Below are 17,730 nucleotides of genomic sequence, written 5' to 3'. Positions count from 1 at the left end.
CCCAAATTGTTTTCTTGCATAATGAAAGGATACGTAGGGCATCACTCTGAATATTTCACGGAAGTTTTCGCGGAATATATTTTCAACTTCAAAATGCCCAGTAGTGGTTTTGGCAACAATTAGATGAGATAACTGTAGTAGATCTCCAATACAAGGAAGTCACTAGGTTGTTAGTAAAGTGTAGCGGGATCTGCCTCCATATCTCTTGGATGGCCACATCCAGTTCCTGCGTGGTTCTCGGCCTTTTGTCTCCGCTCGGTGCTTCTTTAATTTCGTCCAAAAACACTTAATTTGGTTTTAATTCATGCTAGGGGCATGGTGAGGCTGCAGAGGGATGCCATGGTGTTGGAAGAAATCCTGAGTAACACGGGGAGTGTGTGCACAAGCATTATCTGGCTGGAAACGGAAGTTAAAATTTTGACTATTTAGAGGGGCCTTTGAACTTCTGCAATGCAACGGGCAGCATGGATACCTTGACCTCGACCTTGGCCTTGATTTTGGAGGGTCATTGGTCCTTTTTTGTGGTTCCACATGATTCCACCCCAGATCATGACGCAATGCCCTTCCCAGCGATTCCTTTCTAAGATAGAATTGTCGCAATAAGGTTCGACTTCCTTTTGATAAACTCTGAGGTCCCGGTTTATTGTATCTATGGAGAACAGGCATTCGTTCGAAAATGAGAACCAAAGACCGGTCTCTCAGACGACTGTTGACATGGTGCTGGGCCCAGTTGAAATGCTCTTGGCGATGGTGTGCGGTCAAGACTGGACCATGGTAGGGTCGAGGACGTCTAAGGCCTTTCTGACGTAATCGTCGGTTTACTGTGTGTCGACTTATGGCTCTTCTGTGGGTGCCCCTTATGAAATATGAAGTTTTTGTAGCTGTCTGAAGTCGATTTGAACGATACGTCCGGACAACATATTTGTATGCACGTGCATCGGTCACTCTGGGTTGACCTTGTCTTTTTCGGCCCCACGTAGAATTTATGACTTGAAAATGGATTATGAGTCTGTGGATAGTCGAGATGTGAACACCAAAATGATTGGCAACCACAATTAGCCTCTTTCTCCACCCTCCAAACGGGATACATTGCTATTTCTTGCTGTATAACCCTTATACGTGACATTGTCGTAGCAATTGCAGGCGATTCGACCTAACCGATTTTTTTACACGGCTTTCATAGCCGAGCTCAGGAAAATACTTTTCACCTTTTTTCACTGATTTAGACTGTGTTTCGAAAGCACCACGTGGCTTTTTCCCCATGCTTCAATTAAGGGGCAATAACTCTAGTTGCCGGTGACAAGCAAGACGGGCGACTTTTGATTCCCAAAGAGGATATGATATACTACCAATGGTGTAAACTTTAGTCTTCTACCATTAATGGTTATTTAGCTATGGTCAAAATAGTTTTTTGCGTTTCGTTTGCTCGCTAGTATATATATAATTTGGCCAGCACTGGTAAAGGGTAATGTTTTCTTCTCACCATTTAGGGCTGGAGCCCATCAACAACATCGTGTTCAATGCAATACGCCTGTGCAGATTCCATTTCTCCACACAGAGGGCAAAGGTCAGACACGACAGACTGAAGATAGAGGCGTCCTGGACACAAAAACATGTACATTATAGTTGAATAAACGATAAATTTTTTCACAAAACAAAGACTTTCAACTCGAGAGTACGTATGATGATGACATTGGTCATGATTTTCCATTTTCGCCTTTAGATATACAGTGTAAATTTATATAGAGCTTTTTCCATAAAAAGGCTTTAAGGGTCGTATCGTATGAAATGGTAGCTTTCGCCCCTCTATGAAGGTAAACCAGGCAGGGGCCGGCTGAATAAAAAAGATTCAATCAACAATGTGCACTGGGTAAAAGACAATGAGTGTAAGTTATGAATATATTTTTTGGGGAGGAAATGCCTGTGAGACAAAACGTTCCGTTGCTTAATATCCCAGTCTAGCTGTACATATTTTCGCTCTTTAGTCTTATATAATTATTCATGACTGACAAAAAGACCTGACACTCTTAATTATCAGAGAATTTCCCGACTGCAGGTAGCCGGAAACAAAATGGAACTATGTTATTATCACTGTAAATTTTCATATCGTCGAAATTTAGCCATAATACATAATTTTTTTCCAAATTCTACTCTTTCTTGCTGTTACTAAAAAGTACAACCCAGTTGGCAGCAAATACAAATCAGATTCTAACAAATGGCGTGACACACACACACACACACACACACACACACACACACACACACACACACACACACACACACACACACACACACACACACACACACACACACGAGGACACACAGAACAACGCACTCAAACAAACAAACACACGATTGTCAGCTAGTCGCCTCAGTACAGTGCCCTGTTTTTCAGCTGAGGTCACACTGGGATTTCCTCACTCAAGGACACGTCAGTGACCACAGTGTCCAGAAGCCATGGTCACTTGACATTGCTTGACATGCCGCCGTGACCGAGTCCACTTTCCACTTGGGCACAGGGACGCACAAGTGTCCGCAGACGTGTAGCTGACAACTGTACCATTGTGCTGTGTTGTACACAGTTGGGGCGGCACGTCTATGAATGTTGACGAATTTCTCAAGGGAGTATTATACGTTCCATTAAAACTGACCGTTAGCTGTCTTCGCCGTTGCCAGTCCTCTTTGCGATAAGAAAATAATACACGATGAAAGCAGGGTGAGCCAAAAAGCAACCCAAAACAACTGTACTACTTGTTTTGCAAATATCTTTCTCCATACTGAAGTTTTGCGTTTCAGATTTGAACATAACATTTGGAAGCCAAAAGGAATTTTTCTCATATCCATTTTAGATCAGTCCATTGTAATGTTTTGCTCTATATGGCGCATTAAAAAAACAACCCATTTTCAACATTGTCGCCATTTTCATAGCATGACGCACCAGTTCGCATTGGGCCTACTACTTAAAGTTGCAACAATCGTGCCATATTGCAAGATACAGTAGTCTAACAAGTCTACAGAAGTCTGTGGATATTATTTTCCCCAAATTTCGTTTGCCTGCTGACATCATGGTTACGTTTAGTAAAGAGCAGAGGGGATTTTGCTTTGAACATTACCTCTCCTCAAACTCACCATCTCTGACCTTTCCTAAGTTCTGCGCACGGCATGATGAGAATGCTTAGGTCTCCTCAAGACCTTTGGCGTCATGAGTAGAGAAGTTCCGTCAGTTTGGATCTATAGCGAATCAGAACTAAAAATTTCCTTTAAAAATGACCACTTCAGATTGAACACGCACCATGCACAGCCCTTTAAACGTCACCAGGGTACAGATTTCAATAGTCGAGTCTTATGAGACGTCTGTCCGTAGACGACCAGCAGCTTGGACTTTCTTACACCTCAACAGTCTCATGGCAGATCTTAACCTACAAAAGTACCATTTCCGTCTTCGTAAGGTCGAGATGACAAGGATCACAGCATGGCAATGTGTTCATGGTTCCTTGATGGTCTTGATTTCCTCGATGACATTTGGTTTAGTGCAAAGCCCATTTTCATCCTGCGGGATATGTTAACTCCAAAAATGCTGTCTTTTGGGCACCCCACTCTATTGTCTCTAGAAGCCACTTCATACTGAACATACAGTGTGCGTGGCTTTAAACCCTCATGGTTTAGAAGGTCCTTGTGTTTAGGCGCCATTGAACATTTCGAACGACGTGTTTAAAAAAATGTGTCGAATCCAAAGGAGGGCATGTAGACTACTGCTTCTAGGAATTTCAAAATGAAATCATTAGGTTTTTTAAACTCTGTAAAAGAAATTAAATATTGCTTGAATGTCACAGGGATGGAAAATTAAGAGTCAAAGAGAAAAAAAAAACAACGAATCTTTTCACGACTTCCTTCACAAGATTTAAAAAAATTGGTGAACTTTGCGTTTTTCAGTGCTTTTTTCTGTAAATCGTTTTCGTTTTCAAAACAAGTTTCTTCTTTGTGGATTTGATGTCGAACAAATTCCTTTTGATTGAATTATGCATGTTCCAAATTACACACTTTTATAACAATTTTTGCACGAGATATTCATTAAAAAGTTGTACAGTTGTTGTTGTTGTTTTTTATCACCATGTACTTCATTTTTTGTGATCTTCAAAATTCAGCAAGAAAAAAAAAAGTCAGTCGCGAGTCTTGTTTGAAATTTCGTTCCGCTGGCTCCGAATTTTATATTTTTTATGATAATGGGTAGTTTTTAATAAGCTTAGAAACAAAAACTGTTATTTTCAATGGGCCTCAATCATGGCAGACTGTCCCGCCGGCTGGCCGCCACCAAAAAAAAAAGAAAGTAAGAAAGAAAAAGTCAGACAACTTGATTTTTGTGCGTCCGCCGCTAGCCTGTATGCTGCCCGCAGGTGATAACATTCTTTATCATAAACTTAACAAAATCTACTTACAACCGAAAAAGTAGTACCAGGGTACCAAAATTAACCATATGACTCGCGGACCATTATTTTTCTTGCTTGATTTTGAAGATCAGAAAATAAAATAATAATAAAGGATTTATTTTTTACCAAGATAGTAACACTTATTATTTTCTTATCGCAAACAGGACCGACAAATCACTACTCTAGAATTACAAAGTTTGATATGCTCAGTCCCAACTTTTGAGAAAGACATTTGACGGTAAAATTTTAGTTTCACAAGGTGTCAAGCTTTTTAGAATGCAATATTCTGAATGTCTTGAAAACGACTCCGAATAATCTTACAATTTTGATAGAAAATAAGGAAAATTTGGTTGCTGGCGTCATGGTCTTAGTAACTCAAAATGGCCAAAAATATCAGATAGGACTTTGCATTTCTAAGGTAGCAAGATGTCAGTTTTTAACTGAACATGTAAAGCCCCCTTAAGTGATGGTCGTGACCAGTTCTCTTCTTGTGACGAATTGAGGAAATCATTTCGTGCAAGCGTGCTATGTCTCTGAGCCAGCTTTTTCGAATGTCAATTCGTTGCGGACATAGACTTGGGTTTTGATATCCTAGACCGTGAACTGTCATGGCCTCCGCTCTTTGCTCTCTGTAAAGAGTTCACTTCAAAGCCGGCGCACCATGGTTATCCAAATAAAGGGCAAAACACCAGGCTCGCTTTAGTCGCGTGCGCACGGCATGTTTACCCTACTGTCCTACATTTTGATCCAAATAGAGCCAAATGGTGCGCGCCATAGTGAACCGAAATTGCGCCAGAGTGCACGATCGAGGACATAATAATACAAATCTATCGTTGCGGCCCCCAGGACTCATTATTACTAGTTATTGCCCCTAACAAAGTTTCACAGTCCCAATTTCAAAGGCAATCCTTGTGTCAAATAAGGGGAGAGATGTCCACAAACAAAACACAAAAGGGGTTATCATCTTGACCCCTTACCAAATCTCACAACTTTAATTTTGCGAAAACCTGATAAATAGTATGCATGGGCTGCTAGTATGATTTTATACCAAAAAGATGTAACATTTTCAATAGGGCCTCTCTACCGAAAATACTATTTATCAGTGAAGTAAAAAGTAAGCGTGTTGATCATTCTGTGAAGAACATAGACGAAACATTCTCTCTTACCCTTCCGTTTCAAGAAACAGCTTAGTATATCATCAACCTCCTACGGTATTACAACAGAAGAGCCATAGCCTTGTTAAAAACGCATAGCCTTAGACTTAGAGAGGTGTTACTTATCAAATTAAAGATGAATTTCACTTTATTTTCTACTCTCCAAATTTTGACCAGCAAAGGAAATTGTTAATTCCTCCGAGCCTGACTCAGCCCAGAGACAGAAATATGCAATGACCCATGGTTAAAGATAAGTGTACAACCTGAACTTTTCATTATGGGAACTTTACTTAATTAATAAACTGAGTGTTATATAGTAGTGATGTGGGCCAATAGCCAAACACGGAATAAACTTACTTACTCCACCGAAATCCAGAGGTACTTAGAAATGGAATGTGTGTGTGTGTGTGTGTGTGTGTGTGTGTGTGTGCGTGCGTGTGTGTGTGTGTGTGTGTGTGTGTGTGTGTGTGTGTGTGTGTGTGTGTGTGTGTGTGTGAGACATATTATTTGTGTGTGTGTGTGTGTGTGAGACATATTATTTATATATATATATATATATATATATATATATATATATATATATATATATATATATATATATATACATATATATAATATATATATATAGAGAGAGAGAGAGAGGGAGGGAGGGAGAGAGAGAGAGAGAGAGAGAGAGAGAGAGAGAGAGAGAGAGAGAGAGAGAGAGAGAGAGAGAAAGAGACAGACAGACAGACAGACAGACAGACAGACAGACAGACAGACAGACGGACATACAGACATAAAGAAGAGAAGAGGAGAGAAGAGAAGAGTAAAAAGAAGGGGAGAGAGAGAGAGGGGAACGGGAACCGGGAAGGGGGGGGGGGTGAGATAGATATATCAACAAACTAGTATGCGATCAATATGCCAAAGTGCACCCTCTGCATTAATTAATGTATCAAATGACCGTAATATCCAACTATTTAGTCGTGAGTGCAAGCCAGAATAGAGATAAATCATTACCCTATTCCTTTCTGGTAAGTTGCTCAAAGTAGCCACATTAAACATTTCCATCAATTTGGTCTTTGGTTTTGATCCCTCAAAGTGTGGAGAATTCTTCAGATATGACTCACCGCAATTAAGTGACTTTTATCTTTACCTTTTGTCTGTTCCTTTGGGGGGTTCATCATTCAGTGCCAGATATTCGACAGACATCGGCGATTATGGTTCTCCATTCATTCCTTTGCCGGATGCTACGTTTTCCTGATCTTTCCCTGATACCCATTTGGTTAGGTTCCCAAGTAGGTTGCACTGGGCCTATCCCTGCCTCATCTGTCTTCAATTTTACCAGTGACAGCTAGATTTTGGGGGTTCAGTGCAACAGATACGTGGACGACATCTGTTGCAATTTATTTATCTATTTATTCATTTATCTATTTATTCGTTTAAAGATTTATGTATTTATTTATTTATGTAATTTCGTTTGTTTGTTTGTTCGTCTGTTTTTTTAATGTACGTATGTATTTATTTATCTATCATTTTCAATCTATCTATTTATTGATTCATCTGTAGATTATTTACTTACATTTATTTATTTTGTATCTATTTATTTATGGTTATGTCATTCTCAGGAATGTGGTGTAATGATAGGCGCTTCGTCGTCGCTGGCAGAAGACCTAAGCTCTCATATTAACTGGCGTTGCATCACGGAGACATGCAAGGTTCGGGTCAACTTGACCATTGAGGGAACCATCATTGTGTTACTTCAGTACCTCGACAACCTTGAGGTGATAGCTGATAAACCCTAACATAAAACCGTTTGTGTGGCAGACCGGATCAATAACGCGCAGGTTCCCAACGGTTGACCTCATTAACAGGAAACAGATGGTAAACGTCACTGACCGCAAGTATCGATTGTTTAGGTCTCTTTACTTCCTAAATTGTCACACTAAGATTATTAAGATTTAAAAGGTGGGCTTCAATTTTGAAGGCAGGGCCTGCCCGAGTTGAGAATGATGTAATGTTCCAAGATTAAAACCGAGGCATAAGATAAATAATATTTTTTATACTCCTCACATGGGAAACGAACTCGGGTCTTCTGCGTGTGACGGCGAACCACCTAACCGTTACACCACAGACGCCGGACACATGTACCCGTGTATGGATAACCTCTGACCTTGACGTAGTTGGGAGCGATCTGGCGGGCAGGGAGCACGCCGAGGAGGGAGAAGATGACCACTGGGCAGAGAGCGGTCACGGGCAGGGGCATAACCTCGGTCATCCAGAACACAGCCACCAGGATCACGCCATACAGGCAGGACATCTCCTACATGCAGAACGTTATTATACAGACAGACGCACAGAGGGTTCCAGGATCCTGTGTGTGTGTGTGTGTGTGTGTGTGTGTGTGTGTGTGTGTCTGTGTGTGTGTCTGTCTGTGTGTGTATGTGTGGGAGTGTGTATATATATATATATATATATATATATATATATATATATATATATATATATATATATATGTGTGTGTGTGTGTGTGTGTGTGTGTGTGTGTGTGTGTGTGTGTGTGTGTGTGTGTGTGTGTGTGTGTGTGTGTGTGTGGTGGCGGGGTGGGTTAGAAGGGGCATCATCATCATCATCATCATTATCATAATCATCATCCTCATCATCATCATCATCATCATCATCATCATCATTATCATCATCATCATCATCAGCAGCAGCAGCAGCAGCAGCAGCAGTAGCAGCAGCAGCATTTCTTTTGTCCCCCTGGATCTGGGTATGGACCACGAACAAACTCTTACCAGGGCACCTTTCCCTGTCCTGGACCAGCCTCTTGATATCATTCCATGTCTTCCCACTTTTCTATAGATCGTTTAATTCTGTGACCCTTCTCCAGGTCTTACGTGGCCTTTCCAAAGGAGATATTAGGAGGTAAAAATACAATTGAACCTGTTCTAACGACCACCTGTCCTAGACACTCATCTGTACAAACGTCCACTTCCCACTCCCCCCTCCCCCTTGTGTGTTTTCTACAATATTAGGATTACGCTGTCAAAAAGGACCACCTATATAAAATGACCACTTTCCTCCTCAACCGGGATGGTCGCCTTGAGAAGGTTCGACAGCAGTTGGGCTTTTAGGGGAAGGGGAGGGGATATGGTGAGGTAAATAGCTGATGCTGCTTCCAACTCTTGTTCAGATGAGTTCTATAAATTTAATTTTTAAAGAGTTTTAACGGAACTGACCCTTTGTATAAGAGCACTGTTTTGACTGCTGTCTCTGTTTATAGCGTGTTAGTACCAGGATGTGCCTGTAGTGCTTTTGATTGTGACCTTGTGCTGGACTATGGCACAAATGACCTTTGTTCGAATCCTGATGTGTTTGTGAAGTTTTCAAGGCCCAGTCCATATAGATCTGAGGTGGAATTTGAAATTGGACGCCCCGTATCAGTGGTGAAAAGCTTTTAAATCTATACTAAACAAATAGTTAAAACTGCTAACGGGTTTTTGTAAGAAAAAATCGTGTATTAGTACTACATGTATTAGGGGTCTTTTAAAAACTCACACAATCAGATAAAAAGGGCTCCAAAAAGGTGTAGGCACGGAGAATTGGGAGCAATCTGTCTCAAGTAGCAAGAAGGTCATGAGAATCGTTTGGTGTTGTGTTTGTGTGTGTGTGTGTGTTTGTTTATTTGTTTTTGTTTTTCTGTTGTTGTTGTTTTTTTGGGGTTTTTTGGTGTTTTTTTGGGGGGGGGGGGGGGGAGGGAATGGGCAAAAGGTAGGAGAGGGTCGTTTGGAGATTGAAGAAGGGAAGTAAAATTAAAGACTAAAATCGATAGCGCTTGCATAAAAATCATTCTCTGTTGAAGAGAAAAGCAATGAGTTGTACGGACTAAGCATATGTGCTGGAAAGAAAAGTGATATTTGAAGCTACGAGCCAATAATTGAGGTCGCGAACTGTGACAGTTGTTGCTAAAAAGGGAGAAATGTTCTCAAAATGTTTTTCTTTATTCATCTAACTATAAATTCATTTACTTGTTTCTATAGCTTTTCCCATTTTCTTGGATGAAAAAAAGGGGGGGGGGGGGGGTGGGAGGAGCATTTTCAAGAGTTCTTTAATAAACCCTACTCTTGTGGCTTGTCAGTCATAAAACGACTGACAGATACGTTCAAATTTTACTCACCTTCGACCCATCAGTCAGAAGAACTGGCAGGGCTGCCAAGGGCACAACCACAATAACCAGAGTCCTCCATATCAGAGCCAAGTCTCGCAGCCAGGACATCATTTTCCTAACGTGTACAAATTTTCACTCACAAAGGCTATAGGTCTGACAAAATCAACACGGTAGCTTATCGAAGTCAAGCTTTCATTCTGTTGTGAGAAAAGATTATTACACTTTAATTTAAGAAAAAATACCTGTAAGCTATTAAAGTAATTGTGTGGATTCTGTATATACGGTATTTACCAACGACAATAAAAGCCACTGGGAAAACACCTTGATGAAACGCTACAAGTGTAAACAAAGAAGACAATCAAAGTGACTTCAGACCTTACACACATCCTAATTGAGTGGGTGTTCAGTGCAGACGATGATAATTGGCTTGCTTTGTCTGTGTGCTGAGAATACATTTCTGGGTCGAACGATGGCATGCATGGTCATGCTTGCCCTTTTTGTTCGAATTAGTCAAGGGGCGAGTCGATAGCTAGATCAGACTATTTAGAAATTAGACAATTACACAGTTACAACGGGCGAACCAAATCTAAATCTTTTTCTGAACTGAATATCTTTGGAGATTTTTAAAGCATAGGCCTACAATACACCCATGAAAAGGATTTCTTTCCAAAAGTACCCCTTCCCCGACTTCCTTGAACTACAGTGTCTAAATTATAGTATTTAGTGGGAGAACAGTCAAAAACTTGTTCGTCACAGAAGACAAAATTTACGATTGAGATTTTTTAGGAGGTGGGTCGCTTTGACACTTCCAGCAGAGGGTCTGGGATATTCGCTAGATCGTCTACCAATGAGGGAATCGAACTCGCAAGTTTTAATTTCACTTGAGAGTCAAAGAGCCGAACTCTTTCACCACAGGCGACCGCGACCAAGCTCGTTTCCTCGCTCGAAAATAAACTTTTGGCAAAAAAAACCCCCCAACAACATTCATTAAAATAAAAGACAATCATGTAAAATGCCAAAAAAGCTTAAACTACGAAAAATTGTATCTCATGCGAAGTGATACAGTGACTTGAATATAACCATCTCCTCCATCTTTACTGTTCTCTTGTCAGATCCAAGGTCGACTACAGCTGTCAAGTCTACGGATCTGCAAGCCCTTGTGTTTTAAAGATGCAAGACTCCATACAGAAGCAAGGCCTCCGCTTGGCATTAATTGGAGCTTTCTGTACATCTTCAGCGGAGAGCCTTCAGGTAGGGGTCAATGTGTCATCCCTCGAAATCAGAAGGAATAATAATACAAATATTTTACTGAATGAGCAATGAAATAAAGTTTAGCACTTGAAAATCCAGCCCAAGACATTGTTTTCAAACTTGTCTGGGTATAATAAACAAATAACATCCAAATTAGTAAGCCTCTTGGGGTCAGGGTCCTTTCGGACCTTGGCAACCCAAACTTTTCGAGTAAAAGGTACAAATCCTCCCTCCGTACACCGCACCAAGGCAAAATGTCAACCTGCATTATCTGACCAAATACCCACCCCCCGCCCCCCCGGGCTCTCGTGGCCTAGGGGTTAAGGTGTTGGCCTCTCATTCAAAAGTCCCGGGTTCGAATCCGGGTAGCGACCAAAAAATTTTCTTCTCTAAAATTGTCTATTTTCACCTCCTTTCCTGCTCTCTAGCAATGTTCTGTTGTCTGCTTTCATTTCCACTTTCTGCCCCCGCCCCCTCACCTCCTTTGCCCCCTCCTCTGGGCTCCTGACTCTTTCTGCAGCCTTTCTACTGCTACTCCTTGGCTCCTCCTTACAGCTGTCTTTCTGCCACACCCCTAATATTCTGGTAGGAAAGATCTACAGCTAGCCTTCTCGGACAAGGGCGAAAAATCTTGGAGGGCCTGTGTGCAAGTTGCGCACGTTAAAGATCCCTTGGTGGTCTAAAATCGATAAGATAAGAGTATTAAGAGTAGGCTTCGGCTGCCACCCGGGCAAAATTCAAAATTTCCTACCAAATGAAAATATTAGGTATGCCCTGCGCGCTCATATGACCGTATGCAGTTGCGAGCGCCGTAAAACACTTTACAAAAACAAAAACAAAAACAAAACCAAAAATTTTTTTAAAAATGTAATATTAAAAAATCATGCAGACATAGAAACCTTCACAATGGCCTTTAAAAAACTCATCCCTTAATATCCTGATACAGAGCGATTCTTCAACAATGGCTTTAAATCGGACTAAACTGTAGGCACCACAGGCCTCCAAAAAACAGCACTCAGCAAAGGGGGCTTCATCTCGAGGCCTCCATTTTAATATAGTTTTAGTAAGAATTTTAAGGCACTTGCAACACAATAAGGTCATATAAGTGCCGAAGATTAGAAGTGTTACAAGAGAATAACAAACTCAAAAAAGGGGGAGAGATAAGGACGATAGATGTTTGATAGGAAAGAAGGAGCAAACCACACCAGAGCACCCGCCAACCGTCCGTGCCTCTATGTTATTATCCTTAGGTAATTGCCATTGACATGGCACTGGACTCTGTTTTTAAAAAAACTTTTAAAAATTGTGGGTTTTATCTTTTAAATTCTGTCCGATTCCCTCTCTTGCCTTATTTCACTCACCAATTTTACACTCTCAAACCCTGAAATAGGTGGACAACAGTTAAAGATTCAATCTTTGACTAACCAGGCAAAGCGTATTGCGTTTATGTGGCTACCTAGCCTTGTAGGCATCCGAGAAGACGATTAGTTCGATCTTCTCACTAAGAAATCCTTATCCTTCCGGCTTCCGGAGTGGGAGAAACAAAGAACACCCTCCCACAAGCAAACTCTAAAGATAAGGTCAAGTGCAACATTTCCAGTTCTCCAGTCTGTTGGAGGGACAGAGGAGTAAACAAATAAACAAACTCCACCAAGCCATGCCCAAATTTGATCCATAAAAACCGTCGGGTCTCTCAAGAAGAGAGGATGTTTTTGTTGTTGTTTTTTAAAACAAAATTATGTATTGGACACACACGCCTGACACTTAGATACATTCTGAAGGGAGTGAAAAAAACCCAACCTTTTTGTTGAATGTGATGCCGACCAAACGATCAGGCAAATCCTTTTTTTTTTTAAAAATTGTTCATACTTTGGATAGACCCGAAGGAAACATTTCAAATGCACATTGAAGAATTTGCTCCCCATCGTTGACTCGTGATCTCAACAGAAATCTCATAGGCCTACCTTAAGTTTTTGCACTAAAATGTGTAGATAGTACAGAACTGTTTTCAAAATGTGTGACTGGTTTTACTGCTGAATTTGTATCAGGAATCTTTACCCTCCACCATTGCAACTTTACAAAGTAAACCATAGCCTTTTTGTGAACTACCGTGAAAACAAAAAACCCATCATTTTGCTTTCCCAGAGCTTTCATTTTCATTTTGCTTTCACTGGGCTGACCTTTTCATGTTACTTTCCCAAAGCTATCCTTTTCATTTTACTTTCCCAAAGCTATCCTTTTCATTTTACTTTCCCAAAGCTATCCTTTTCATTTTACTTTCGCAAAGCTATCCTTTTCATTTTACTTTCCCAAAGCTATCCTTTTCATTTTACTTTCCCAAAGCTATCCTTTTCATTTTACTTTCCCAAAGCTATCCTTTTCATTTTACTTTCCCAAAGCTATCCTTTCATTTTGCTTTCAAAGAGCTATACTTTTCATTTTGTTTTCCGAGAGCTATCCTTTTCATTTTGCTTTCCCAGAGCATGTCCCAGAGCTATCCTTTTTATTTTGCTTTCCCAGAGCATGTCCCAGAGCTATCCTTTTTATTTTGCTTTCCCAGAGCATGTCCCAGAGCTATCCTTTTTATTTTGCTCTTTCAATTTTGCTTTCCCAGAGCTATCCTTTCCACTTAGAGTTCCAAATCTTTTTTATTTTGCGTTTCCAGGGGTATCCTTTTCATTTTACGTTTCCAGAGCTATTCTCTTCATTTTGCAGTTACAGAGCAATCCTTTTCAATTTGCTTCCCCAGAACTATCCTTTTCATTTTGCTGTCAAAGAGCTATCCTTTTCATTTTGCTTTCCGAGATCTATCCTTTTCTTTTTGCTTTCCCAGAGCATACCCCAGAGCTATCCTTTTCAATTTGCTCTTTTCATTTTGTTTTCCCGGAGCAATCCTTTTTTGCTGTCCCAGAGTTATGCTTTTCATTTTGATTTCACAGAACTGTCCTTTTCATTTTATTTTCCCTCGGGAATCATTTTCATATGATCTATGCAGCTGCACGCACAGTTTAAAAATTTTACCAAACAAAATACGGCAATGGTCAGAATGTGTCATCCACCTATAGACTCGACTACAGACAGGCAGGAAATACGGGACGAGGTATCTCAAAGATTAATTAATTTCGAGTACGACTCTACGTGAACTGTTATAGGATTTAATTTTGTTGGTTAGTTTGTTTGAATAAAGAGGAGCAGTGGACACAAAAAAGTGAGACAGACAAGCAATAAAAGGAAAGAAAAGAAGTATGTACGGCAAACCAGTGGCACCCGCCAGCTTCCCACCCGTTCTGGGGCTGTACAGCCTAATTTGATGCAGTGTAGACAATGTAAAAGAAGAGCGACAATAGCTCAGTTGGTATAATACTATAATAAGGCTGGGTGTCAGTACAGGAGAACGTGATACGAGAACATATCGGGGAATTGTTGAACTTCACAGGTTGCCAAAGAACTGATACTGGTCTAAAACTTATCGGCCTGGTCCTGTCAGAGACAGATGCTATATTGGGGGACGAGTTTCTTGAATAATTTTGCTGTGCTGGAAAGAGCGTAAAAATACATCGCCTACGTGTAACAGAGTCTAAAAGTGAGACTCGTTGATGTACACGCGTCGTTAGCATAATATAATATCGAACATCACACTCACAGACGTTTCTTTAAAAGGTCAGATTAAGGTAGAAGTGCCATATATGTCATCAGAACAATAGAACGTGCCCTAGAAGTTCAGAAAGATCTTCATTTATTTTTTACAGACTACACCAAGGCATTGGACAAAGTTAGGCACGACAAGATCATCGACATGGTGGAAGTCCTCAATTTTGACGGGAAGGATTTAAGGATTATCAAGAACATGTACTGGGACCAAACTGCTGCAATGAGAATAGAAAACGACATCAGCGAATACATACAGATTAATTAAAAGAGGAGTCAGACAAGGATGTGAAAAAATAATGAGACACATAGAAGAAATGCCAGGTATTTCGATAGGGGGGGGGGGCATAATATAAACAATCTAAGATGGGCAGACGACACAGTCCTAATAGCAGAAGATAGAGAACACCTACAGAATCTATTAAATGTCATCGTACAAGAGAGTGACAACATGGGCTTAAGCCTAAACATCAAGAAAACCGAAACAATGGTGATAAACAGAAAAACTCCAACCCCAACATGTAATATCAAAATCAATGATACCACCTTCAAGCAAGTACACCATTTTAAATATTGGGGACCATTTTATCATCAGATGGGAGATGTCACACGGAAATTAAAAGCCGCACGTGCCAAGCAAAAGCAACCTTCCACAAAAGGAAACAGAAATTACCAAACTTCAATCTGTCACTGGAAACAAGAAAAAGAGTACTGAAAAGTTACATCGAGACAATCCTATTATACGGGAGCGAAGCATGGACAATCAATAAACAGCTGGAAAGAACTATTGGGGCGACAGAGTTGTGGTTCATAAGACGCATGCTACGTATCATATGGACAGCTAGAAAAACAAACAATTAATGAAGAAGTCTTGGATGAAGCAAATTGTAGAAGACAGCTTATGACGAATATAAGAAAGTGACAGGCAAATTTCTTCGGACACACAAGGTGGAAAGAAGCATTGGAGAATGTTGTAATTGTAACAACAGAAAAGTTTGATGGAAAGAGAGGCAGAGGCAGACAGAGGGAAAAGAAACTGGACAAGATGACACCATGGCTAGGAGCAGCAAGAACAACAAACACCATTGCGGCAACTGCAACGCAAGACAGAGTGAAGTGAGGTCCATGATCGCCCACGCCAGTCGGCAAGGCACTGGATGATGATGATAAGAGGACCGTATCAGTACAGTAAGACAGTACATGAGTTCATGTATGGGCAGAAAAGAGAATGCATATTATGACAGAAAGTAAAACAGGAAAAAACGGGTCCTGAAGAAAGCGATAAAAAAGAAGTTTTAAAAGATAATTTTGGGGAAGTGTATAGAAGCCTTTGATTGTTTCGTAGCAGTAATTATCCGGCTTGCAAGGCCAGTCACGGTTTCACCAGAGCCCCTTCAGCCAGCATCGTTTCGGGATGACCGGGGTCGGCCTTCACGGCTAGCGTAACGCCTCAGTGACATAAAGTCACTGCGTAGGCTACTTCACCCAGACCCAGCTATCCCCTACTTTGTCCTGTTTCCACCTCCCCCGACGAGAACGAAGGGTTGGACTTTGGGAGGCCAACGCTGTCACCTACCAGCTCGCACCCCTCCTATCTCATCCAAACATCTCTATGGACACAAAGAGACAGCTTATCACCTCAATATTCATACCAACATTATGTTATCAGTGCCAGACCTGGACTTCAAGTAAAACCCATGAAAGCAAAATCACCGCATGCGAAATGAAATGTCTCCGCAAAACCCTTAACATCACAAGACGAGACAGGCAGAGAAATGAAGAAGTAAGAGCAGCTATCGGCACTGAGTCCTGCCTGCGTTACATAGAACGACAGAGGATAAACTGGTTTGGCCACCTGTTACGCATGTCACCTGACCAGCCAGCCTCGAAAGCCGACAATACCAAGCACTCAGGCTATAAAGGAAGAGGAAGGCCACGCAAAAGGTGGATCGAGGGTATCAAGGAAACCATAAGAAAACATATAACATCACAACTGAAAGAGCTGTGGAGCTGGCCTACAATAGAAAGCTGCTTCTCCCCCCGACGCTTAACGACAATAGAGGATGAAAAAGTAACAGTAAAGTAAGTAAGTAGAGTAGCCTACGTGTATCCGATTGTTGGAGTTGGAGTAAAGAGAAGCACATCGACGCGACGCTCATTTAGTTTAGTGTGCGGCAAAAGCCAGACAAAACCAGAGAGGAAAATAGTTTAGAAGTACGGTAGGACCTTCAGGGTGGCGCCCACTCCAACCACTCGCGTGTACATCATACATTAACTTACATTAAGTAACTTTTTGTTAAATCGAGTCTTCACACATAGGCCTAACAAATCAAGAAAAAAACATTTAAAAGTTAGTTTAACAGGATAAAAAAGTCAATTTCAGGCGTGAAGAAAAAGTCTGAAGCTGAGTAGATTAACGTAAGCGGAACATTGTAATTGGCCAGAATTCGTCTACCCACTACAAAAAAATGAACAAGAATAATAGTTTGCATTACCCAAGCACAAATTCACGCTTAACAACAACCTCTGTGAGCTTTACAATCTACATTTTTAGCCTATCCCAGCAGACCTGATGGCATTCGGAAACAATCTAAACTTCCTGGGAAGATTACGGTGCAAGCAACCATTTTAAGCGTATAATAATATGCGCTAAAACACTAACACTATTATACAGACAAAATCTTTTGCTGTCTAAAGCCAGGTATCCATTCCCACCAGGGTGAGGTGAGGAAAATTTGTTTTAAGTGCCTTTCCCCAGGACATAAGCGTGGGCCTGAGTCTTGAACCCCCGAACCCGCAATCTCACGATTACGAGTGCGGTCGCCTAACCACTAGACTAGTGGCCTTTTTGGCACTGAACGAAATGACCGGTCAGACATGCAGCTGGCCATTTAAATGACAGCTGAGACACAATTAGGCTAATGTTTTTTCAATGGCCGAAAGACACAAAGCTGATCATTTCAATGACCAATCAAGCACACATTTGGTTACTTCAATGGCCAAGAACTTGATACCTGTCATGTCACCATTCTCCAAGTATGATTGCCCACTTGAATTCAAACCCCTGGCTTCCACTTGGCAGGCCAAGTTTGTAACTAAC

At 41.0% G+C, this 17,730-nt stretch overlaps 1 protein-coding gene across 1 annotated transcript in view; it reads right to left on the bottom strand.

The window, feature by feature from the left end:
* LOC101854379 (solute carrier family 13 member 2-like) overlaps nt 1-9,842 on the bottom strand; it is an 18,152-nt gene extending 8,310 nt beyond the window's left edge. Inside the window, exons 1-3 of the mRNA XM_013085513.1 lie at nt 9,741-9,842; nt 7,734-7,883; nt 1,484-1,599 (exon numbers count right to left, since the gene is read on the bottom strand). Coding sequence (XP_012940967.1) covers nt 1,484-1,599; nt 7,734-7,883; nt 9,741-9,842 — 368 coding nt within the window. The remainder of the gene's footprint in view (nt 1-1,483; nt 1,600-7,733; nt 7,884-9,740) is intronic.
* Nucleotides 9,843-17,730: the final 7,888 nt, after the last annotated feature.

Source organism: Aplysia californica, unplaced genomic scaffold, assembly GCF_000002075.1.
Source record: "Aplysia californica isolate F4 #8 unplaced genomic scaffold, AplCal3.0 scaffold00015, whole genome shotgun sequence".
Lineage (NCBI taxonomy): Eukaryota > Metazoa > Mollusca > Gastropoda > Aplysiida > Aplysiidae > Aplysia > Aplysia californica.
Note: the sequence above shows the minus strand (reverse complement) of the source record. Positions and strands in the feature narration are given on the sequence as shown.